General features: G+C 46.5%; 2 protein-coding genes across 11 annotated transcripts; one reads left to right on the top strand and one right to left on the bottom strand.

The window, feature by feature from the left end:
- Znf692 (zinc finger protein 692) lies at window positions 1-8,865 on the top strand. 6 transcript variants are annotated; one of them, XM_076937676.1, is made up of 12 exons: window positions 619-818; window positions 1,082-1,328; window positions 1,552-1,583; window positions 2,393-2,656; window positions 3,045-3,093; window positions 3,181-3,312; window positions 3,610-3,825; window positions 3,909-3,986; window positions 4,071-4,149; window positions 5,151-5,265; window positions 7,684-7,783; window positions 7,895-8,865. In XM_076937676.1, exons 2-12 carry the CDS (start codon window positions 1,153-1,155, stop codon window positions 8,232-8,234), a joined length of 1,581 nt encoding a protein of 526 aa, XP_076793791.1. In that variant the 5' UTR covers window positions 619-818; window positions 1,082-1,152; the 3' UTR covers window positions 8,235-8,865. The 6 variants fall into 6 exon arrangements, 5 of the variants coding, with proteins under 5 accessions (XP_076793794.1, XP_076793792.1, XP_076793791.1 ...); XM_034505923.2 differs by having other exon boundaries at window positions 621-818; window positions 3,607-3,825; XM_076937678.1 differs by having other exon boundaries at window positions 674-818; window positions 1,141-1,328; window positions 3,607-3,825.
- Znf672 (zinc finger protein 672) lies at window positions 8,828-25,067 on the bottom strand. 5 transcript variants are annotated; one of them, XM_076937691.1, is made up of 3 exons: window positions 24,603-25,067; window positions 13,229-13,492; window positions 8,828-11,476 (listed from the first exon to the last, which is right to left on the bottom strand). In XM_076937691.1, the coding sequence occupies exon 3, from the start codon at window positions 11,256-11,258 to the stop codon at window positions 9,852-9,854; it is 1,407 nt and encodes a 468-aa protein (XP_076793806.1). In that variant the 5' UTR covers window positions 11,259-11,476; window positions 13,229-13,492; window positions 24,603-25,067; the 3' UTR covers window positions 8,828-9,851. The 5 variants fall into 5 exon arrangements, with proteins under 5 accessions (XP_076793806.1, XP_034361816.1, XP_076793808.1 ...); XM_034505925.2 differs by lacking the exon at window positions 24,603-25,067 and adding an exon at window positions 17,117-17,263; XM_076937693.1 differs by lacking the exon at window positions 24,603-25,067 and adding an exon at window positions 17,117-17,263 and having other exon boundaries at window positions 8,828-11,299.

Raw genomic sequence — 25,067 nt, 5'->3', positions numbered from 1 at the left:
GACAGCCAAGAGGGAGGAAACCAGGAGTAGACAAAGTCTGAGACTGAAGCTGAGAAGAAAGTGAGATGAATGTGTGGTAGTGGAGGAGAGAGAACTCTTCTTCATTCTAGGGCAGGGAGGCAGCAGAATTGGTCACTTCATTTATCAACACAGAGAGGTGCAGGCCTGTAATCCCAGTACTTCAAATGTGGAGGCAGGAGTTCAAGGTTATCTTGGTTACATAGTGAGTTGGAGACCAGCCTTGAATTACGAGAGACCTTGTCTCAGGCAAAACAAAAACCAAAAAGGTGCCGTAGACAAGCGCCTTGATGGAAATAACTTTCCCTCGCTTGATGGAAATAACTCCATCAGAGCCATTTGTAGATGATATGAAATCAGAGTCTGCACAAAGTCTAGGCATCTTCTCGTGTGAATGGTAGCAGGTTATGGGCTGCAGCTGGAGGGTGGTCTAGCGGTTCAGAAAGGGCTCTCATTGGCTTCAGCTGGCGGATGCTGCAGCTTGCGTTTGTTTGATGGGAATTGAGAGGCAGAGATGCTAATTGTGATGACCATAATCCCAGACAGTCATTCAGGACCAGGGCTAACTACAATTCCCGGCAGGCTTTGCACGGGGCTCCCGGCGCGCAGGCGCAGGCAGCTGTCTTCCCTCTGCAAGTTCAGGTCGCAGCCTCCCGACGCCAAGGGGAACGGTTTCTTCTTAAAGGAGAAACAGCGGCGGCGCGCGCGGTGGGCCCCAGCCCTTCTGTGGCTTTCGGAGCGAGCACGCGGGTCCGGGAGGCGCAGGCGCAGTCTGGGCAAAGGCGGGTTGGGGCGTGCAGGTAAGACCCCACGAGGGTTGGCCCGGTGCCCCGGCAGTGCTGGGTGGGCTTCCCCTGCATGAGAGGCAATGAGAAGGCCGAGGCGCGGCTGCACGCAGACCTGGCTGCCTCCAGAAAAGAAGAGCAAGTTTCCAGTCGAGGTCTTTCCCCTGCCTGCGACCCTCCGTGCTCCAAGTGTCCACCCTGGCTCTAAGAAGGGGTGGCTGGATCCGAGAGCCGCCAACGCCGCGGAGGCACTATGGTCTGGTCCCCATTCATTGCAGACGGAGCGGGAGCTGTGTCTGTCCGGATCGCCCCGACGACAGCACGTTCCCCCCCGCAGGCCCGGGCGCCTATGGCCTCTCCAGTGGCAGACGCATCCCGCCGGCGGCGGGAGAAGCGCAGGCAGCTGGACGCGCGCCGCAGCAAGTGCCGCATCCGCCTGGGCGGCCACATGGAACAGTGGTGTCTCCTCAAGGAGCGGCTGGGGTTCTCCCTGCACTCACAGCTCGCCAAGTTCCTGTTGGACAGGTTAGGGGCCGGGAGGGACTGGGGCGGGCACCCAGGCACAGCCCCAAGCCGGTTCCTACAGAAGGCCTTGGGTTTCTTGTTTGGACAGGGTGGGACTGTTCCTCCCCTCGCAGCCCCAGCGAATGGGAGGTCTGTTGGGTTGGCCCCTTAAGTGTATGAGTGTGGGCACTGAGGGTGGTTGGTTTCCTAGGCTCTGAGCTGACACCAAGCTCTTCTCTGGCAGGTACACTTCGTCAGGCTGTGTCCTCTGTGCAGGTAGGTAGTGGCGGCTCCCAGAAACTTATGCCCCAGGAGAACTGGATCAGAAGCTCTTACTAGGTTTGGGAAGAGGACAAGCCCGAAATAAGCCTGCAGTAGTGCAGTAGCCTGAGCTTTGTCTCGGGACCTTGGGGTGTGTTTGTCTGGCTCTAAACAAAAACAAAACAACAAACAATTGTGCATCTAGGCTGAAATCAAAAACAAAACTCCAAACTCCTCAGGGAGGGGCTGAAGCAGTGGCTGGGTGGTGTGCTGCTCTTGCAGAGGACCCACATTCCTTTCCTTCCGAGCACTCGTGGCAGGGGGCTTGACTGTGTGCAACTCCAGCTGCGGGAGATCCAACAGCCCTGGCCTCCAGGAGCACCCGCACTCATGTGCACACACCCACCTACAGTTACATAAAACTAATAAAATACTTTTAAAAGAATGCTTAACAAAAAATAAAAAAACAAAACAAAACAAAAAAAACCCAAAAAACCCTGATGCCGGGGCTAGAAAGATAGCTCAGTGGTTAAGAGCGCTGACTGTTCTTCCAGAGGTCCTGAGTTCAGTTCTCAGCAACCACATGATGGCTCACAACCATTTGTAATGGGATCTGATGCCCTCTTCTGGTGAGTCTGAAGACAGCTACAGTGTATACACATAAATAAATAAATCTTTAAAAAAAATTGATTAGAAAAAACAAAACAAAACAAAACAAACTAATGTCATATGTGGCCTGAGGTTGCCCATGGGTTTAGATGGCCTGAGTGGTTTTCTGGATGAAGGGTTTCCATCCTTGCATGACTGCCTCATCTTACCTCCAGGTCCGGAGCCCGTGCCTCAGAAAGGTCTGCAGTACCTGGTGCTCCTGTCTCATACACACAGCCGGGAATGCAGCCTAGTGCCTGGGCTCCGGGGGCCTGCAGGTGGAGACAGGGGGCTTGTGTGGGAGTGCTCAGCAGGCCACACGTTCTCCTGGGAACCTTCTTTGGTTCCTACACCTTCTGATATACCTAAGCAGGCCCCTCCCACATACACTACGGAGAGAACCTGGTGCTCAGAGGCCAGGAGGAAGCAGGAAGCCGAAGGTGAGTGAGGAAAGAAGTGCTGTAGAGAAAGAAACACTTGCCAATCTTCTCTGGCTCAGACTGGTTCATCCAAATGATCTTTTAATCTGTTAAGTTTTGGGCTGAGATAGGGTTCTCATGTAGCCAGGTCCTGCCTCCACCTCCCAAGAGCTGGAGTAAGGATCTCTTTATGATAGCAAGGAAATATATCCTCACATGCATTGCTAGGTATGGGAATCAAAAGTGTAGAGTGATGGTGTGCTACCTTTGACAGGAACTGGAAATAAGTTTTAAAAGAGAATTCTCTTGTAAAAAGCACTACCAAGCAAACCAGGATGCCTTTGGGAAGAAACTGTCCTCAGTGTTTGAGAATAGGCCTCCTTCTCTTATGACCTGCTTGTGCCAACAGGCTTGGAATGTGAGCAGCAAGAGAGGACTCAAGAAACCAGGCTGTCCAGGTGAGGGAAGTGAGGGACAAGACAGACCTGCACAGGGAGTAGGGGTGAGGTGACAATTTCTCAGGCTTGTCTTTCTTGAGTTTGCAGGAAAGTAGACTCTCCATTGGAGACCGACCCACCCCTGGGAGAGGATCAGGATGTGGACGAGGAGGAGGAGGAGGAGGAAGAAGAGCTGCTCAGTGATGCCAGCCCATGGACCTACAGCTCCTCCCCAGATGAGCCAGTTGGGATTGAGGGAGGATGCGGAACAGATTGGGAGAGGGGGCGGCAGCTGGCTATATAATTGAGAGATGTGCCAGCTGGAGAGATGGTCTTATTGCAGGGTGGGCAGGGCAGATGCTGGAGAAAGTGAACTTTAGCCTTTGAATTGGGGATGTGGGAAGGGATGAAGTAAGGCTCTGAGGGAGGCTGAGAGCAGGAGAGTGGGCGGTGGGAGTTGGGATTTTTCTCCTTAGGGGTTAGAGGTGACTGATGCCCAGAGGGATAATGCCCTCCTCTTGCTTCTCTTTCCAGCAGTGAACCAGATGTCCCTAGGCCACCCCCACCCCCTGTTACCCACACACCTAAGGAGGGAGAGAGCCCGCCAGACCCTGCAACTCTGCCCACTCCCTGTCCTGCTCTTGCCTCTCTGGGTTCTCCAGCTGCTCTGACGTCAGATACTGAGGTGCGGTTGGAATTCAGCAGGACCCCTCAGGTGTCTGCAGAGCTGCAAATGACTGAGTCTCTGGACAGGTAACCTGATTGCTGAAACAGGGCAGGGGTGTCCTGGGATGTGTCACCCTTGAGGCCCTTGGCTCCTTCTTTGCTACCCATAGCCCTGGGAGTCGGGCCCAGTCTGCTCCGAATCCGACTTGGGATGAGGATACTGCCCAGATTGGGCTCAGGAGAACTAGGTAGGACTGGGGAGATGGGACTCTGGGGAGGGTCAGGAGTGAGGCAGAGGAGGCAGGAATCCTGCTCCCATTCTCCTCCCCCAGGAAAGCTGCCAAAAGAGAGCTGATGCCCTGCGACTTCCCTGGCTGTGGAAGGATCTTCTCCAACCGGCAGTATTTGAATGTGAGGGACACAGGTTGAGGCCTGTGTGGCCACTGGGGTTGGGGTGGAAGCTGAGGGAAAGAAACCTTGGGCTGAGGTGTAAATACAGCTCAGTTATAGTGCAATTGAACAGCAGGTACAAGGCAACACATCAGCCTTTGTAGAGGGATAGGCCCATGTTTCACAGTTATTAAAGGCTTCTGACTTCAAGTGTAAGGAGGGCCAGAGGGATGGTAAAGTGTAGGTGGTCAGGGGAGACCTAAGAAGAGCATCACAGGTCAGATTTGAGCCTTGTATATAGAGACTGCAGCAGCTGTGGAAACAGGATTAGATCTTGTACCACCCATAATCCATGATGTGACCAGATCACATAAAAAGGACTTAGTCATTGGGAAGTTCAGGTAGAAGCACTAGCTGCCAGGTAGTGTAGCTCAGTGGTCGAGCACTTGTCTGTCCTATGCTGGGTCCTGGATGAGAACCCTAAACTGAAAAAAGAAAATAGAAAAACAAACAAGAAATCCCAAAAGAACCCCTTTCCCTCAACAGTGCTCTGCTTTGAGAGCCTATGAGGCCTGTGTATGTCCAAAGCAGATTTAGGAGAAAACCTCACATTGGTATGTATTAATAGCAGTAGCAAGGACTGTAGCACATATTAATGTGGTTATCATGCTCACATACACTATATTCTGTCCCCGACAGACAAGTTTGGATAACTGACGAGTGTTACACTTGAAGTGGCATTTTGTACAGGGAACTCTGCAGACATTGCAGTGATGGTGTGCAAGGAAGTGAGTGGGTGGGCATCCAGAGGGGACAGGTGAGGGCAGTTATGGTCAGGGTAGTAGGATAGCTGTGCTTCTCAGGGCTTAGGAGAGGATGAGGCCAGAATGGTGGCCCAGACGATGATAGAACTGTGGTGGGGAAACACAGGTGGATGAGGAACTCGCCTGCTCACCCAGCTCCCATTTGTCTTCCTGGGAAGGCAGCCATCCTTTTGCCTCTTCTTTCTTGTCACTCCCTAGCACCACAAGAAGTACCAGCATATCCACCAGAAGTCGTTCTGCTGCCCTGAGCCAGCCTGTGGGAAGTCCTTCAACTTCAAAAAGCACCTGAAGGAGCATGTGAAACTACACAGTGGTGAGTGGTGGGACCCCCCCCACCCCCTTCAGCTGTCCTGGGGAGGACTCAAATCCCTTGTTCCCTGTGCTCCTTATAAGCCCTTGCCTGCTTGAGATTGTTACTAGGTTGTTGGTAGCCTGACCCTAGTGAAATGTCTACTCTAGTCATGCAGGGCCATGAAGAGATGGGAAAGCAGGGGAGGGTGGAGGGTAGGAAGCACAAGTTGCTTATGTGCAAGCAAGACCTGAGTGAAATGAGGAATAGAGGGCTGCACATGTGAGAGGCATCTCCATGATCCACAAATGGGGAGGAAGCCTCCAAGTAAGGATGATGTGGTTTCTACTTTGAGATGAGCCCATTGTGAGGTCTTCTAAGGTGGATAGATAGCTGCCTTTCAGAGATGGCTGTAGCAGCTATATGGAGAGTCAGGGACTGTAGATGTGTAGAGATGGGTATGTATGTATACTGATGTGAGGACTTGGGCTTGCTGGTCACAGTTGGTGAGCAGTGGTTGAGGCTCTTGGCGACTTAAAAGGGCTGTGTGAAAAGGATGGATGAGCCACAGGTGAGGCTGCCAGAGAGAGAGAGAGAGAGAGAGAGAGAGAGAGAGAGAGAGAGAGAGAGAGACTGAGAGAGACTGACTCAGAAGATTCCAGCCTGGGCAGCTGGGTAAAAGGTGATGAGTCCCTGAAAGCAAGGAAGGGGTCACTGGGTAGGAGTTTGGGTTAATACATGTTAGTTAGATGTCAAGAGTCAAGTATGGGATTTATAGAGTGAACAGAAATCTGTCATTAGCATGTGGGTTGTGTTTGGAGCCACGGGGCTGGAGAATGCTTGCATAGGGAGGGAGGTTTGATGTCGTACATTTGCTCTTAGAGAGCAGGCCTATGGGAAAGAGAGGAAGGCAAACAAAGTGGCACTTGAGGAGGCAAGTGTAGAAAATGCACCAGGAAGGAGGAAGGACAGGTTGACAACTGCTGCAGGTCAAGGAAAGGAATGGGGTCTAGATAACATGACTGTGTGACGACCTCTGCAGTGGAGATGGCAGCCACAGCAGTGTGGGTTCAAGGCAAGCCGAGCTGAGGAAGTGGGAGATGCTGTAGTTTTGCTCTGCTGATGAGGAGTAAGGTCTTACATGAAAGGCTAAAAGCTTAAGGTGCAGAGTAGGAAAGGAAGGCTTGCTGACACCAGGGTGGGTGGAGTTTAATGAGAAAGAGATGAAGTCTGAGAGAAACAGTGGAGACATCCACATATTAATATATAAGGGCAGGGGTACTAGTTAACTGGTGGATTTGGGCAAAGAAAGCTGTACTGGGAATGTTGGAAACAGCAGATAATCTTCAGGATTCTGGACAGTGGGCACTGCAGAGCCTGTCAGTGAAAGGGAAGACCTTGGGGAGGGTTGAATACCATGCCTATCTTCCAGCAGGCCAGGGGATAGGTTTGGCCTGAGATTATACTTTTTCCAACCTAGTACTTACTGCTAAGGGGCATGGCAGATTGGTAGTGTGAAGGAAGTCCATAAAGGCAGTTATGAAAATGGAGCCAAAAGGGAAGGGGTCTCTGAGAAGATAGTAAGGATGATGAATGGAGGCCCAGGGTCATCAGATTGTCACACCAGAACAAGGCAGGAAGTCCTGGTTGGAGCCTGGTAACACAGCACTTGGTAGTGATACCCAAGCAGAGTTCGGGGAGAAAGTGATGAGGAAACAGGGTACAGTGATGCTGAGTGACAGCATAGTGGCTGGCAGGTGTAGAGGACTTGATGTCAGAGCTTGTGGTGTGAAGGGGAGTGATGGAGATGAACAGTCTGCAGATGTGTTATGTGATGAGTAGGTTTTCAGAGAGCTGATGAGACAATCAGAAGGGTACCAGGAGAAGCAAGAATGTTTCTGCTGTAGGCCCTTAGGTTAAGTGGCACTGGAGAGAAACCACAGCAGCCTGAGAGCTGTGGATGGATGATAGCAAGTACTGTTAGATCTAGCAGGTTCAGTAAAAGGAGAGAACACTGGCTACTTGCAGACGTGGCACTCGTGCTGGCAGGTGGAACATGCACCGAGATGGGGGATTCTTGTTTTGGGGGTGGGGGCGTATCATTGGGGCTTGTTACTGCAACTCTAATTTTTGACTCTAGGCTTATGTGTGGCTGCTACTTGGTATTTCCTATCCACACAAGGCTCTAGGTCTCCATTCATTACTCCTTTGACAGAGACCCAGCCCAAGGCCTCCCCTAGGAGCTAGGGACAAAGGGTGACAAGAATGCAGTTTTGGATGCCCTATTGTCTATCTCACTCAATTTTAGGATCAATCAGGTACAGGAGGTCCATATGCCTATTAGGACCAAAGACTCCTGAACCCCAGTACTGACACCACCTGTTGGGAGTGGTGGGCTAAAGCCTGAAGACAGATAACTGAGTATCCCTTGTGTGCCTACAGATACCAGGGACTACATCTGTGAATTCTGTGCTCGATCTTTCCGCACTAGCAGCAACCTTGTCATCCACAGACGAATCCACACAGGAGAGAAGCCCCTGCAGTGAGTGCCAGGGGCCATGGAGGAAGCTATTATCTGGCAGCCAGGGAGTGGGCAACAGAACCCCCAGGGAGGTGAAGGTGAACCAAGGCTCCTTCCTATGTCTGGCTTCAGGTGTGAGATATGTGGATTTACTTGCCGCCAGAAGGCCTCCCTAAACTGGCACCGACGCAAGCACGCAGAGACTGCAGCTGCCCTGCGATTCCCCTGTGAATTCTGTGGCAAACGCTTTGAGAAGCCAGACAGTGTGGTAGCTCACTGTAGTAAAAGCCACCCAGCCCTAGCACAAGAGTCACCTGACTCTTTGGGGTCTAGTCCCAGCATTTCTGCCCCTGAACCCCTGCAATCTCTTGAGGGGGCTAGCTTCTCTACCTCTTCTGACTCAAATACTGCCCCCTCAACATCCATCTCTTCACCTGGGGTGCCAGATCCTAGGAACACAGAGAAAAGTTAGGTGGTAGTTCCCAGGAAGTAGGATATTTGAGTGCAGTTGAGGGTAGGGCATCATTGGCTCCAGATGCCAGGCTTTAGCCTTCAAGGAAATAATAAATGTTATTTTACACAAGTGTATACTTTGGTTCTACAGTTATAAGAATCTGGGAGTCTTTTGAAAACAGGCTGTTAGTATATGTCAGAATGCATCAGAAGCTGACCCCACTCACATGCCCAACCTCTTTCTAGACTCTTTACAGACCTTCCCTGTAGAGTGTTAACATCTGCCTTGGCCTAGGGGCACACTAGACCAGGGGGAAGATGACCCTGTCCTGTCTAGCATAACTGAGCCCCACAGCAAAATAGCTAGTTAGCCTACAATGGATGGATTTTTGATCGGTAACTGATTGTGGATCATGACTTGTCAACGGGTTAGTCCTTTGATAGGTTCATAGCTGAAGGCTATTAGGCAGTCTCTGGGGAAGTACTTTTGAAGAGTAATTTTCCCTGTATCCTTCCCATATGTCCTTTCCCCAGTGTAGGTAGCTTATGTCTTTCTGACTTGGTTCAGGCTCAAAGTGGAGCCAGTTGACAACGGAGTGACAATACTGAAACCATGAGCCAAAATAAACCTTTAAGTTGTTTTTCTTAGGCATTTTGTCACAGCAATGAAGAAACCACCACCAAAAGGGAAAAGAACTTGGAACTCATTTTGACAAAGGGGCTCTTGGTGTCACAAACCCAAGCAAGTAACAATATCACCAGCTATAAACAGTAGCAGTCATTGACCAATTCCAGGCTTTACATCCTGCTCTGGCCCAGGACTTCAGGTAACTTGTTTTCTTGGGCCTTGAAGCTTCATCTGGAAATACTCTTTTGTTTCATACAGTATCACTGCACTTTATGGACCCAAACAGTCTTTTATATACCAAGACAAACATTTCCTACCTGGTTAGAAAAAGCTGTCCTAAGAGCCATTTATTGAAAAAAAAAAAAAAAAAAAAAAGTACGCTTCTTTGTGTGTGCACATGTACCATAGTACATATGTGGAGTCAAAGGATCAAATTCAGGTTGTCTTCAGGTACCTTTACCTGCCTAACCATCTTGTTGTGCCCTGAGAGGTATCTTGTCAAAGGACATATGGATGGCCAGGCTGAAGATTCGGCCTACCAACATGTATGCTGGTTACCTCTGCAAGGGAGAAACTTGCCACAGATCTTGGTCCTTTAATGAAGGAAGCCATTCCACTCTCCCATACTGCTCCTATGTTACCTCCCCAACTATGTCTCAAGCAAGAGAAAGCAGTAGAGATTACCAGGAAGAAAAGAAGAGACCTGACTGACCAAATATGTTACCCGAAGAGGCAGCAAAGATAGAGCTCAGGCTCACATACGGAGCAGAGTGACAACAACAGAACACAAGCACCTGCTCTGTCTTGCATAGGGCTGTGACATCGGTTCCCTGACTCCTAGTACTCTGAGTTGGGAAATACAAGGATGGATGTTAGAAGAACTGGTGGGGATTTCCATTTAGAGACAAGGCTAGCAACAATGTTACAATAGCAGGTTGGCTTCCCAAACCATCTGAGATTTTCCTTGGGACTGAATGTGTGTTCACCCAGCCACCCCCTGGAGCCCTCTTAGCAAGTTTCCTGAAATGGGGATACTAAGAGCCCTGATGTCTCCTGTTCTGTTGGCCCTGTGAGAGTGAGAGTAGGACCTATTGTCACCTCAGTGACTACAGTGGTGGTGGTAGTGGCTGCCATTGCAGCTGCTCGAGCCCTTCTGTGGGACCGCTGGTGCTGTGAGAGTGACCGGCCATGGCTAAAGAATTTGCCACACTCTGTGCACTCCGCTGTCCGCTCACCTAGGTGTGTCTTTCTGTGCAGTGCAAGCTTGGAGGCAACACTGAAGGACTTGCCGCACTCTGGGCACTTGTGTGGTTTATGGCCTGCATGGTTGCGCAAATGTACATTGAGGTTGGAAATGCAGGTGAATCGCTTGCCACACAGCTCACAGTGGTAGGGCTTTTCCCCTGTGTGTGTGCGCAGGTGTTTGGTGAGGTCCGAGCGGTCTGTGAAGCCCCGGCCACACTCCGGGCACGGGAAGGGCCTTTCCCCTGTGTGGCTGCGCTGGTGCACTACAAGATCATACCGCTGTCCAAAGCCCTTGCCACAAGTGGCACACACGTGCGGCCTTTCACCCTGGTGGCTGCGCTGGTGACGCAGCAGTGTGGAGCTCTCGCTGAAACAGCGTCCGCAGTCACCACACGCATATGGCTTCTCCCCAGTGTGTGTTCGCTGGTGCCGCACGAGTGTAGCACTTTCCAAGAAGCCCTTGCCACATTCAGGGCACTTGAAAGGCTTTTCCCCAGAGTGCCTCTGGAGGTGTCTTGTGAGTGTGGAACTCTTGCTGAAGCTCTTACCACATACGCCACATCGATGGGCCTCAGCGCCAGGGTCACTGAGGCTGGGGACCACATGGATGCGGGAATGGTTCCGCAGCCCAGCACTGCTATGGAAGACCCGTGGGCACTGTGTACAGTGATAGAGCGTGCTGGGGGAAGGGGCGGTGACAGTGGTAGTCTCAGGGGGGTGTGCCCGTGCCAGGTGGAAAGGAAGAGCACTCTGCCGAAAAGAGCGGGCACACAGAGGGCAGCGGTGGGGCTTCTCAGGTGGGTGCTGGCGAACCCGATGCAGCAGCAGCGCAGGGACATGAGGGAAGCGACGGCCACAGAGGCGGCAAGGGCAGGTGTGGCTGCGCCTTCGATGCGTTCCCAGGTGCAGATCCAGCAGGCCGCTGCGACTGAAGCTCTGACCACACTCGCTGCAGATATAGAGGGTCTGGCCAGCATGGGTCCACCTGTGCACACGTAGGTCTGCTGCTCGAGCACAGCGTTCACCACAATCTAGACAGCGGAAACGCTTGTCGCCACCATGGGCACGTTCGTGCCGCAGCAGCACTGCACTATACTGAAAGCTCTTGCTACACACACTGCAGGAATAAGGTCTTTCCCGGGACGCAGCCATGCCAGGTGCTGTGAACATGATGTCTGCCTTTCCCAGTCAATAATTTGTAGTTTTAAAGCCTGGAAAGTAGCAAAGGGGAAAGGCTGTGGCCTTGAAAACTACTCTTCAGATTCCTGGGTTTCTTCTTTCAAGAGCATATGTCCTGGCTGTTCAAAAGGCAGGCTACAGCTGGGCTCATTATTGTGATCCCTGCAGGGAGGTCACCCCGAGTTCAGCACTGGCTGCAACAACTTTGTCTGGGGACACAGAAAAGGCACCTTGAACTCTCTAGATTTGTAACATATTAGCCAGTCTAGCTCTTAAGAGAGGAAACCCACATGAATCCCAGAAATTCAGAAGGGTGTCTCTGAAGTTCTTGGAAAGGCAAGAGGGACAGATCATACCTGTCCATGAAGTAGACAGGTATGGATTCCAAGGTGACTATTTGTTTCTTTGTTAGAACTAGGAACCCTCAACATTGCTAGAGAGGTCAAGAGAGAAGTGCCTGAAAGTGCCTGATCTCGGTTTTTGGGTTTTTTTGTTGTTTTTGTTTTGTTTTGTTTTGGTGTCATTTAGGTTCCTGGCAAATTCTTAACTTGCCATCCCTCCTTGGCCATCTCCTAATGTATCACAGGTGGGAATCCCTTACCTACCAGAAAATAGGTCTGACACACATGCCGATCCGATGGGTGACACAGCTACACTGATCTAAGGACCATACCTCATACTGGGTATCCTGGGCTTGTGATAGATCCCAGGCCCTGAGGGAGTCGTCACTAATAAAGTTAACCAGGTAAGAGATCAGTCAGCCTTTCTTTTGATAGGCATGGCACATCACACACCTTCTAGTGAAGTGTGCTCTCAGAGCAGCATAAAAAAAAGAAAACAAAATGGCAATAGTCACTTTCTTGTGGGAAATGAAAATGTACCATGCCCATCACGCTGGCTTGACTGAAGAACCTTCTGTCTGGGCCTCTACCTCTGTATGTAACTGGAAGCAAGTGGATGAAACTTGTGGCTAACAGAAAACTTAAGGTGTGAGCTTAGGTTCTGTTTCTCCATGCAGGGTGGAAGAACCACCAGGGATATGCTCCTCTAGTACCTTTTTTTTTCTGGAAGAAGGACAGACTTTGTTTTTTTTTTTTTTTCTGGTTTTTAAAATTTTGAGGCAGGGTCTATTTATGTAGTCCTGGCTATCCTGGAAATCACTCTATAGATCTGGCGGGCCTTAAACTCAAGAGATGTACCTGCTTTTGTGTCCAGACTGCTGGAATTCTAGGCATGCACTACCATGTCCAGAGACCTACCTGTCTCTGAGTGCTAGGATTAAAAGGGTGCCACCACACTCAGCCAGAGTAAGGTATTTCTGAAATGGTTATTTTTTAAATATTAAAACCAAAGGGAGAATAGAGCTACGAGTTATCACTTGCTACTCATCTTACCTGTGGTACTACTCAACTTTTTATGTGTGTTTCCCTAACCTCACTTTGGACAATTTTAAATCCCAGACAAAGTTGATTTTCAAACCCTGCAAAGCAGGGGCACCTCTGCAGCCAAAGAGCTGACTTTAGAGTGGTCAGCTCTGAATCCTCAGGGGGAGCGTTCTATTTTTAATTTAATTTTAATATTTTACTTTTATGTATATGCATGTGTTTCTCTGTAAGGATATATGCACAATAGTGCAGGTACCCACAGAGACTAGAAGAGGGCATCAGATCCTCTGGAACTGGAGTTATAGGCAGTTCTGAGCCACCTGAAGTGGGTGTTGGGAACTGAACTTGGATCCTATGGAAGAGCAGTATGTACTGTTATCTGCTGAGCCACCTCTCCAGCCCCTTCATTTTATTTTTGATCAGGGTCTCATTATGTTGTCTTGGCTAGCCTTTAACTCACAGAGAACTTCCTGCCTCTACCTTCCAAACTTGCTGATTGTTTAAGGAATATTTGCCTTCATGAAACTAAAATCCAGTGACTGATTTCAAATGTACAAGAGAAACGCTCTGACTCACCTGAGGTCTTGGGAGGCTGGCATCTCTCAGCCCATGCTTCTGGGTGCTCACCCTCTCCTAGGCCAGTGCTTCCCAAGGAATTTGCCCAAGAAAAGTAACCCAAACGCACAAGTATGTACATATAAAAGGCAAATAAAATAAAATTCCATCTCTTCCTATAACAGTCATGAGTGTTGGGTGCAATCTTGCTGCTTGTTTTTTTCACACCTCTTCCTTACCTCACCCCATTACATGAGCAAATAGGTCCATGCCTGGGGTAGAAACCTGGAAAAAAAATTATAAAATGCTTAGAACACTTAGAAATCATTCTAAATATCATCACTCTGAGAGTGAGTCTTGAAGTGTTATATAACCACTATGTTTTAGTTTGGAAAAGGTTAAAGGGTAATTACATGGGATAAGCAACAGGTCCTGACTGTTAAACACTTTACTATTTTAGCATCTTTCAAGCATACTTTATTACAACTACAAGTCAGTATCAAAACTAATCACAGTTTAGTACATTTATTAACAGTCAGCTTCTCTCTGGGTGTCTGTTCTGACATACCAATATTTCTTGGATAGGATGAGAAGCTCAAGTCAGGAGTCATAGAGGATATCCATCTTGGAGCTAGAGTTAAGTAAACATGGTTTACGAAGCAGGAATGAAACTGATTGTAACTGCTTAGAGCTGTGCTTTCTAAAAGCTACACGTAGCAACTAAGCATTCAGAAGTGTTGTGATGCTCAAATGTTTTCTAGTATGCACAAGGCCCTGGGTGCAATCCCTAGCATTACCCTTACACACACACACACACACACACACACACACACACACACACACACACACACACACACACACTATTATAAATATGGTTAACATTTTATTTTTACTGGAGCAATCACACAAATACCTTACAAGTTCTGAAACAACTTAGAGGTATTTTAGTCTACCTCAGGGTCCCCAAGACCCTGTTGGAACAAAGTTGCTAAATTCACCTGACCATTAGAACTTCACTAAGCTTGGAGGGTCATTCCCCCAATTTACCAAGGCTCAGTTTCCTGACCATCCCTTCTAAAGGATGACTCACTTTTCTAGAAAACAGGTCCCTGTAATGGCCATCTAGGAGACTTTGTTGGAACTTGGGCTGCAACTGCAACACCCCCTCTCAATGCTAATGAGTAAAACCATCACTGCTGTCATGAGCATTAATACATGACTCTACATATTTGGGTGTACCTTTTCATCCATCGTATTTTGAGGTGGTGGCTATCCTTTACCTTCCCCATCTCCTGTGTAACCTGAGGGTCTCTTAAGGACTTGTCTAGTTATATTGAAAGCATGCAGGTGTGTCTAGTGACAAGAAATGTGGCTGGACTCGTACGTTCCTCAGATCCTGAAGATTCAGCTTGTGTGTGCTACATTAATCTTAGGTCCCTTGCCTAGGAAATGGAACTTAAATGAGGGGACAGGAACTTGAGGTAGGAATGTGGAGTATGGCTCTCCAGGGAAAGTGACTTTTCTGTTGGGATTCTTCCTAACTCTAGGAAGCTAAGAAATGCTGTTGTCCCTTGAGGTTCTATAACCCCTGAAATCAGGTAGAGTTCAATTACCCATTCCTTTCTCAATAGTATGTGAGTAGAAAGATTTATGACAAGTGTGACATATTGAAGAAGCTGTAAGGAGTAGGAGTGATAACTGCCTCCACCTCAAGAACCAAGTCTGATCATGATCCAAATACAAATCAAAAGTTTTCATTTTGCAAAGATTGTGAAATCTGTGAAGGTTAGAAATTAGTGTGTAGGTACAAGAAAATACAGACAGCAAGAGCTTATCCTCTATCCTTCTGGGCAAGACTGGAGTACAAAATGGCTAGAAATCTTGGAGCAGAAAGAACATGGGAGAATAGACTACAATCTCTCTGGGCTTTCCAATAAGTTGGACACAACATATCTACACTGCAGGGAATGATGTATAATCATGTATCAATTAACAATAGGATGAATCCTGAAAATGTGGACTTGTCATTGTGACTATCATAGAAATTACTTACATAAACTTAGTTTTGGCATTACCAGGTAATCAAATCTTAAGGGATCACCAACATATAAACAGACTGAAATGCTGCTCTGTGGCAAGTGGCTGTGTTAGCTCTTTCAAATCTGTTCTCTATGGTTCCATCCACCATATACATTATATATACTTTGCTCTGGATGTTGGGATCACAACCTGTGAAAAGCCACACATATGCTGAAGATTCCTGCAGTGTGATTAAAACTTGCTTGGTTATGAAGACTTGGAGTACTGCAGATGGAGAGCCTAAATAATCCTGTGTCATCTCTAGTCTGTGTAATAGCCATTTACCACCCACCTCTGCACTTGTCCTAAGATCCTTAAGAATATATTAATTTAGGAGACTATTATCTTCTACTCTCTCAGCAGCTAAGTATGTCACTAGATAGCATCTAAAACCTATAGCATGGGCTGGTAAAATGGCTCTGTGATTTTAAGAGAGCTTGAAACTTTGGTCAATCCTCAGCACCAATGTAGGGTGGCTCACAAGTGCCTGCAACTGCATTTCCAGGGGACCTGTTGCTTTCTTCTGACCGCCATGGTTGAGTGCACTCATACACATGCCCAAACACATACACATCAATAAATCTTAAACCAAAACCAGGCCTCCCACCTCTTTTATTGGCAGGGTTTTCTCATCTGCTAACTGTACTTTAGGTCATACTTTCTTTGGAGACAAGGTCTCATGTAGCTTCAAGCTGTCCTCAGTCTTGCTACCTGAATTATGGTGACTAATAACATGATACAGGAATTTGTTCTTTAAGATTTTGTTTATAAAAACAAAACAACACCCAAAAAGCTCTCCCAAAGATTATCTTCCTGTCTACCCAGACTCATCTCCCAGCACCCCAACACAATACTGCAAACATCTGAGGCAGAAGGGTGAAGTCTGGTAGGGGTGATAAATTTATCTTGGATATCTTTATCTTCAATCACCTTAACAGTCATGTATATCTCATATCTGTTCTAACAGTCTTTTGTACCATCAGACAAAGCTTTTGGAAGACATTAGCTTAAACCACTAACCTCCACTAACCTGAAAGGTAAGACTATAATTACATAGCATCTAAAACTTATAGCAGGTATCTCCCCAATTCTGCTGTAGCCTGCATACATCTCACATTACCTTTGGGGAGCTTTGTTTTATGTTGACAAACCTGCTTAAAGGAACCAGAAAGGCAAGCATCCAAATTCTAGTTCTTCCATGACTAATTATGTGACCTTGAGGACTTAGGCTGCCTGTACCTGCTGCCTGAAATAACTCAATACAGGAAACCATAACAGTTTTCTACGAAAAGAGAAAGGTCAAAGCAGTCATAAACCTGAGAGAGAACTGAAGCTGTGCGGTACTTGAGATTTACTCTGCAGGACCGCCCTTCTTTAGGCAGACCCTGACTGAGTCAGGGGCATAACGTACTGGCGACTTCTATCACACTACAGCCAGCCAGGTCTTTCTGGCTTTCTCGCTCCGCCCTAAGAATCCTTTCCCACCGCGAAGGCACGCACACGCGGGCCTGCCTTAACCACACGCGGGCGCCAGCGCCCGAGTGACGCGAGACTGCAGGGCGCTGAGGCAAGACGGCGCGCAGCACACGCTTCCCCGGGTCTCCTGAAGCTGTCACTACAGGCCGGAGGCTGTCATCGCCCCTTGACTCGCTCCGTCAGGCGGGCGACTTTCAAGGTGCGCGGCCGGACAGCACCGCCGGCCTGGAGCAACTTACGCAGTCGCACTGGCCTGCTGCCCTCCCGTCCGGGCCCCTCGACCCCGGGTAGAGGGGAGACGGCGGCCGCCGAGGGCCGCGGCCCCGCCCGCCCTGCCTTGAGAAGCCCCCTCACCAGTCGTCGGAGGGCCGCTCCGAGCCGCATTCACCTCAATGCGTTGCGGACAGCGCCGGGCTCAGCGCGCGGGGGAAGGGGCGGGTGTAGTGCAGGGCGGGCCCAGAAGGCAGCACGCTGATTGGCCCAGTCTGTCCGCAGGGTCACCAGCAGCGGTCGTTGGTTGCTGGGGCGTGGAGCCTGCGCAAGCGCACTATAGATTGCCTTGGCGGAGGGCGGAGTTAACGTGGTGAGCCCGCAGTGTCACCGGCCAGGCTTAGCTAACCTGCTTCCCCTTTCGGTTGTCCACGCGTGGGCCCCTTTCTGTCACTTAGAGCAAAGGGCTGCGAGCCCAGTGCCATCTTGAGCCGAGTCAGGTTACTCGAGGGAGACCAGTGGCACTCATCTGTCACCAAATTAGTGTCTTTCTATACAGTAAGGTCAGACCAGATGCTCCCTGTCTTGATTAATTTTCCCCATAGATTAATGACCTGTCCAGGTGCATTGCCAGGGTGGGCAGTAGTCCTGGTCTGCTGACCAGCTGTCTTCCGGTGTGAATGGAGACAGCTCCCAACCTTTCGGAGCAAGGGTTTCCAACCAGCGCTTGCAGCTTAGAACGCCCAACTCATAACTAAACCTGCTGGGGATGTAGCTCAGTTGACACTGTTGGACTAGCAGGGACCCGTTTATTCACTAGAGACACATGAAACAGATTGGTGGTATGCAGACTCGAAAATCCAGTCACTCCAGAGGTAGACGCAGCAGGAGCAGAAATTTAGACAGCATAGACCCTGAGACGCTGTGTTGGTTAGTTTTGTCAATTTGATAGGATATCAAAACACCTGAGAATACAGTCTCAACGAGAATTATATGAGTAGTGTAGATCCGTGGTTAACCTGGGAGACATTTTCATAACTGGGTTAAGTGAGGTGGAAGGCCCACTCCGACTGTGGGAGGTACCATTTCATGGATTAGGTTCTGCACTGTTTAAGTGCTGGGAGGCGATAGAAAGCAAGCATCAAGCATCCATTTGCTCTTTGTTCATTGACTATGGATGTGACTCAGGACAGGAGCAACCACCTGTCCGAAGTTCCTGCTGCTGAGACCCCTCCGCAGTAATGGACTATAACTTAGAGTTGTAAGCTAAAATAGTCTTGCTCTGTCAAGGTCTTTTTAGTTGCTCTGTCAGGGTCTTTTTACTACAGCAACAGACAATGAAACTACCTGTTAAGACCATTGTTGAAATAACAAAAGCATAAACTTAAAAAGTTTGTGACTTATTTTTGTAAGATATATATATACATACATATATTTAATTATTTGACTTATAATACACGTTGAGAACTGATAGAATCTTCAAGTTACTTTTTAAAAATATATTCACTTTATATCACATCGGTCCCCTCCTCCCAGTACCCCTTCACTCAGATCCTCTCCCATTCTCCCCCCAGTTCTCCTCTAAGTGACTTATTTTGTAACAACTTCACAGTTGTTTACTTTCTAGATGACAACAGGTTGAAATGTCACACAAATATATTTGTGTATACACGTGGGTTCGGCTTTATGGTGGTTTCCAGGGTGTTATTTTCTAGGTGCAGACAGTGAAACTGGCCCCACCAGATGTTACATGATTGTGGTGATGAGTAAAAGACAGAGACTACTGAGCTGCTAACCTGTCATTTGCAGAACAGGTAGGCTTTGTTTGTTTTGAGACAGGGTCTCACTATGTAGCCCTGGCTGGCTTGGAATTTGCTATGTATACTAGGGTGGCTTCAAACTCAGAGATCCACTTGCCTCTGCCTCTCCGTGTTGGGACTAAAGGCGTGATCACCATGTCCTGCAATTAAGATAGGCATTATTTGATGACTAAAGGCATTTCCACACCCCAGTCCAAATCCAAATTGGCTGCTGGGTTTTAGGCCTTCCACATTGCACAGGCAGCTGAGATATGGAAGGACCCAAACCTTGCTATTTTTCTATCAATTAATTTTCATAATAAAAGTATAGCTCCTTGTCTATTATTTTTATCCTATCATGGCTTCTAGCTACAGCCAGGGGACTGTAAAGATGTCTTAGTGGGTAGAGGCTCTTGCATACAGACTTCATGGCCTGAGATTCCCAGATCTCACAAGGTATCAGCAGAGAATCATCCTCTAACATGCTAAGAAGGTGCATGTACACACGTACACGTACACACACACACACACAGCAAAATAAATGAAAATTACATGTAAAGGGCAGTTATTTAGTAAAAAGTGAACAGCTGACTACATTTTTGTTAAGACACTCTGCTTAATTTGCAAGGAATTCACGCAAGGTTTCTTAAAACTATAACTTGAAAGGCACTAAACGCAAAGACATACTGCCAAATTAGGTGTTTCTCAAGGATTGTGTTATAAGGAAAAATACAATTAGAAAGCTTCATTTTATACACCTTCCTTGTCTCTTTTCAGTTACTACATCTCCTACCAATTTCCAAATAAAATGCACAGAGCTACAATCTGACATTCAAGTTAAAGAAAAATTTGATTGTGTCCAACTCACAGGTCCTATCTTCCTAGACTTATTCTTTAACTTCTGACCATACCTTATTCATGCCAGCAGCTACATCTGAGCAACTATTTTTTTTTTGTTTTTTGTTTTTTTTTTTTCTGAGCAACTATTTTCAAGAATGAAACATAGTTAAGAGTAAAATTAGAACCAAAATCTTATGAATACCTAAGAACTGAAATTACTTCACTGAACCAGATATTTATGTATTGGGTCTATCTTACTAGTTTTGTTACCTTCTTTAATTTTTAAATAATTTTTATTAGTGACCATAAACCTGGGACCTGCCCAATAATTTTAAATGACACTCTGAACAGGGTGCTGCATAATTAGAATTATGCAAAACTTTTTTGCTTATATATGCTAACAGATATCATCAAAATGATACATGAAGACCTCCCTTTTTGGCTAGTGTTTTGTATTTACTGGGTAGCCCAAAATGATAGTTCTTCATCTAATGTGGACCAGAGACTATAAAAGGTTAGATTCTGGCTGTAGAGCATGCTGAGTGGAGCAGAGCAAGAGTTCCAGAAAGTGGAGTGGGTAAAGATTTTGGGAGAGTTAACAAATCATGGAATCTCTCTCAACAGGATGAGAAGTGAATGCAGACCCTTGTAAATGCTTCACACTAATAATAAATGATAGAGTCTTTATCACAGAACTACGAGCTCAACTTTCTACAAGCTCTTATTGGTGCCACGGTGTCTGCACATGGCTAGGTAATAGAATATAAATAGAACATCACATGCCCATCTCATACCCAGGAGTGTGAGCATCCCTCAGTGGGAATGATAGAACCAGAGGTGTGATGTGAGTCCTGTGAATGTAGGTTTGCTGTTACTACTGTGTAGGGAAAGAATCCAGTTTTACTCATCATGTTACTATATCACTGTTTTCCATTATGTTTCAGTTTTGGTTGCACATACAAAGCATGTCTACCTCCTGCTTCTAGTTCTCTTCCAAATAACTTCACAGTGGTCCACTGACAGTTCTCCAATGGTGGAAAGAACCAAGTACAGCAAAGTGAAATATAATTTAGAACTAGAACAGAAAGACGGGGTTAACTAAGTCCTGAATTGCAGACCTCAGTTTTTTACAAATGAAGGTTTTAATTAAGCTCAAGTTATTAATGGAAAGGCACATCAAAATAGATTTCAGAAAATTAAAGAAAATATGCAAGTTAACATTACAAATAACATCAACAACACAAGTGTTTATAATGGCTCTACAATTATCTTTTAAATTATGCTAGTCATCTTCTTTAAAAGATTTTTAACTCTGTCTATGTGTATGAGTATGTGTTTATGCACTGAGTCCCCTAAAGCTGTGGTTACAGGAAATTGTGAGCTTCTTCACATGGATTGTTAGGAACTCAATTCATGTTTTCTGGAAGCACAGCATGCTACTCTTAATTGCTGAGCCATCTCTCCAGATCTTAGATAGTAATCTTTATAAAAAAAAATGATTGGAGTTCCTGCTTACAGGGTGTGGTCAACTTCAAGGTGTCAAACACCACTTTGGTCAAACCATCAGAAAGACTATTTCTTTTTACCCTTCTGTAGGTAAACTAACCATGAAGAGCTATCAGTAAATTAAACATAGGCAAGCTAAATGAATTTGGTATAGTACAAAAATATAACATACTGATAAGGTATTTAAAGATCAACGTTTTGAAAACAAACTTTACTAGTTCAAGGTGTCTTAGTCTTTAAGAATGCAATTATGAAAATAGTAATAATCAGGAAAAAAAAATTATGTCCCAAACTAAGGTAATTGGCAATGCTTAGAAAGGGTAAGCAGGGAGTCACAGCAGTTCTAGGCCTGGAATACAGTGGAACCATCTAAAATGTGCCCAACCTGCTACTGCCACTCTGATCCTCCACAGTCCGTTTTTCTGCCTCTGGGCCAACACAGCTATGCTGGCTTTAATGCTTTTAAAAGTTTTTTTTTTTTTTTAAATTAAAAAAAGTATGCATATATATCCGTGTATCACATGCAGGCAGTGCCCAAGGAGACCAGGAAAAGGAGACAGATCCCTTACAACAGGAGTTACAGACGGCTGTGTGCTGGAAATCGAAGCTGGGTCCTCTCAAATAACAAACCAGCTTGTCAGGCTTGCGCTGCGACTCTTCTGTCCACGGGGCCTCTCATCAGAGCTTTGCTTTCATCTTTTACTTTCCTCACAACATACCTAAACTATCTTCATTAAAACTAGTTCGTTTTTTGTTGTTGTTGTTGTTGTTGTTTTGTTTTTTGCTCAGGCCTTTAATCCCAACACTCGAGGGCTAGAGAGAGGTGGATCTCAAGTTCCAGGACAATCAGATTATACACTGGGAGCCTGTCTCAAAAAACAACCAAAACAAACAAACAAACAAAAAACCCAAATAAAATAAATTAATAATAAGTAGGTTTTGGGGAGCTGGAGAACTGGCTCAATGGAAAGAGTACTTGCTCTTGCAGAGAACCTGGATTTGGTACCCAGCACCCACATGATGGCTTACAACATCCGTAACTCCAGGTCTAGAAAACCCTATGTCTCCTTGTAACTTCTGAGGGCACCGGGCATGCATGTGGTACATACAAGCAAGGAAAACACTCATACACATAAACAAATCTAAAACTAAGAATTATAAAAACTAAAACTTCCAATTTTTCGCAGTGCTATAACTGAACTCAGAACCTAGAGCCTTGCACATATAGACAAGTTCTGAGCTGTATTCCCACCCTCCATCCTAATTTTTTACTTCTGATTTGGAGACAGTATCACACAGTTGCCCAGTGTGACACTCTTCCTGCCTTAGTCTCGGTATGTGATGGGGTGACAGGTGTGTATGTGCATGTGTGCTGACTCAGAGCAGCAAGCCCTCTCCTTCCACTACTTGGGTTCCAGGGATCCAACTCAAGCTGTCTGATTTGGCAAAGGTGCCTTTTAATTGTTGAGTCATCTTCCCAGTCTATACCTTTCATTGTATTTCTGAAGGTGTGTGTGTATGGAGGGAAGGAGTTGAATCAAGGGCCTCAGGCGTGCTAAGCAAACCTCATCAGTGGACTAAATCCCCAACCCTTAAGTAGTTACTCAGAGGGTTGGAATGGAAGGGGAGAACTAAGAGCTGCAGAACTCTTGGTACCTAATGTTTCCATCCAAAACCTTGTACTAAGAGATAACCAAATCCTAGCAGGGTTTCTAGCACCAGTGGTCCTGTTCCTAGGATGACCCAGCCCCCTCTTGCACTTCACTCAAACAACTGTTTGAGAAAGCTCAACACTGACAGGGGAAACTACTATGTATTTTGAGCAACTCTGTTATAAAATATCAGAGTTCCAGCTTCCATTTCTTAGAGCACTTACTAAAAAGGGCCTACAAATTTGATTCCTTCCTTTATCCCTTTAAGGTAGTATATGTATTTCTTACTCTTTAGGAGTGCCCTTCTCAAGAAGCCAAGGGGCATACATCTTTGAAATGCAGTCATTAGAAAAGGTAGGGTCTTCATGTCCTAGTCTTGGGAAACATGAAAAAGATCCTTTGGTCTCACTTTAGTCAGGCTTCTGAACATTTGTCTAGGCCTGTTGGAACACTATCTTATAAAACCTAGTTTTAATGAAGAACTTTGTGAAGTGAGTTTACCAAGACCACTCTACCAACCTTGCATGTCAGGCTCCCAATTCTAGACACAAGCCTTCCAGGATTGTCTTCAGCAAGAATCCAGTTAGGTTGGCTTAGCCAGTCCCCTCTACCCTACTTTTCCCTCGTATCAAATTCTCACCCACTGACCCCCAACAACGATCTTTGGTTATAAATTTTCCCCTTGTTCATCTCTAGTTGGAGTCCACACTGTACTGGCTCCTATATCTAGCTGTCCAGTCCTTTATACCAGTAGTTCTTAACCTGTAGGTTGTGACCCCCTTTGCGGGGGGAGGGGGGGAGTTTACATATCATACCTGAATATCAGATACTTACATTATAATTCATAACAGTAGCAAAATTACAGTTATGAAGTAGCAACAAAATAATTTTACAGTTGGGGGACAGCACAAAATGAGGAACTGTATTATAAAAGGTCACAGAATAAGGAAGGTTGAGAACCACTGTTTATACAGTCTTCCTTATTGTTCTTTGACAATCCACAGGACACTTTTTAATATAACTGCTAACTAGAAGCATGCTGGCCTTATAGGATCGATAGTTGAAGCCTGTTTCCCTGGTATTGCCTCCCTGGCATAAGTGTAGCTATTCTGCCTCATGCCTGCCAGCCATCTCATATTGCTGACACTGAAATTAGCCTGACTGCTGACACAGAGAATGGTTTGGCTTAGACAGAGGTCAAGTTGACCATATATCCTGTTATGTTCAGAGGTTTGTTATGTTTTGAGGACTGTTCTTGCAATTTCCCCAATCGTAGACTTCACTCAGAGTCAAGCAGGATAGAGGTCGACTTGAACTGTTATGTCTAAACTACAAAAATAAATAAATAAATAAAAACCCAACTTGGAAAAAAGGTAATCACTTTATAATAAACCACCTTATAGCTCTCCCTGTGCATGCTTAATAAACCACCTTATAGCTCTCCCTGTGCATGCTTGTGAGTTTATTATGGTTTTCTGCCTTTATAAACTCATGCTAAACAACGTTTAGGACCGTAGCGTTCAGATCCCTAAGCTATGTCTATCGGCCTTAGGGGGTGCATTCCATAAACTATCCCTCCCTGTCTGACAGAGATTGATGTTCCTGTGCTTTGTGGGGCGACTCCTGGACCCTAAAAGCGACTAGCTCTGTAATTCCTTTCACTTCAGACTATGGAACCCCGTCCTTCTTCATTATCATTCCCTGTAAAACTCCTAAAGACTCCAACACAAATAGGAATGCAGCTCTTAACAGAATCCTTTCTTCACCGCTTTACTAAATACGGGTTATGTTCCACAGAATCCAATGGGAAGAGAATTTGGCCCAGATACGTACTTCATCCCCAGGGAAAAGCCTGAGGCACCGAGGCCGTCAGACATTTGTACCAAGTAAACACTCCATTCTGCAGCTCTTTCCATGGCCTTGATCCGTCTTGCATAGCCATACATAATGCTGATATCCAGATCACTTATTAATGGAGTAGGGAGTGATACACCGGGCGAAGTTTGAGCCTCTTCCTCCTCTAGGAAAGATCCGCAGCATTCACAGCGTAGCCGATGCCCCGTGAGGCCTGCTACTTAGCGGGAGAGATGCCCCCCCCACCGCAGGTCTCCGGAGAGGCTCACCCACCTGTCTTGATCTAGAGTCCGCCGGCTTCATTGAACCAAAAAAATAAAGAAAGAAAGAAAAGAAAGAAAAGGAAGAAGAGAAAAAAAAAGAAAAATCACCTTTAAAAAACGACTTTCATTTCTGTTAGCAATACCCAGATCTGAAACGACCGAAACCGGAAGTCTCATCACT

Source organism: Arvicanthis niloticus, chromosome 6 (genome assembly GCF_011762505.2).
Source record: "Arvicanthis niloticus isolate mArvNil1 chromosome 6, mArvNil1.pat.X, whole genome shotgun sequence".
NCBI lineage: Eukaryota > Metazoa > Chordata > Mammalia > Rodentia > Muridae > Arvicanthis > Arvicanthis niloticus.
Note: the sequence above shows the minus strand (reverse complement) of the source record. Positions and strands in the feature narration are given on the sequence as shown.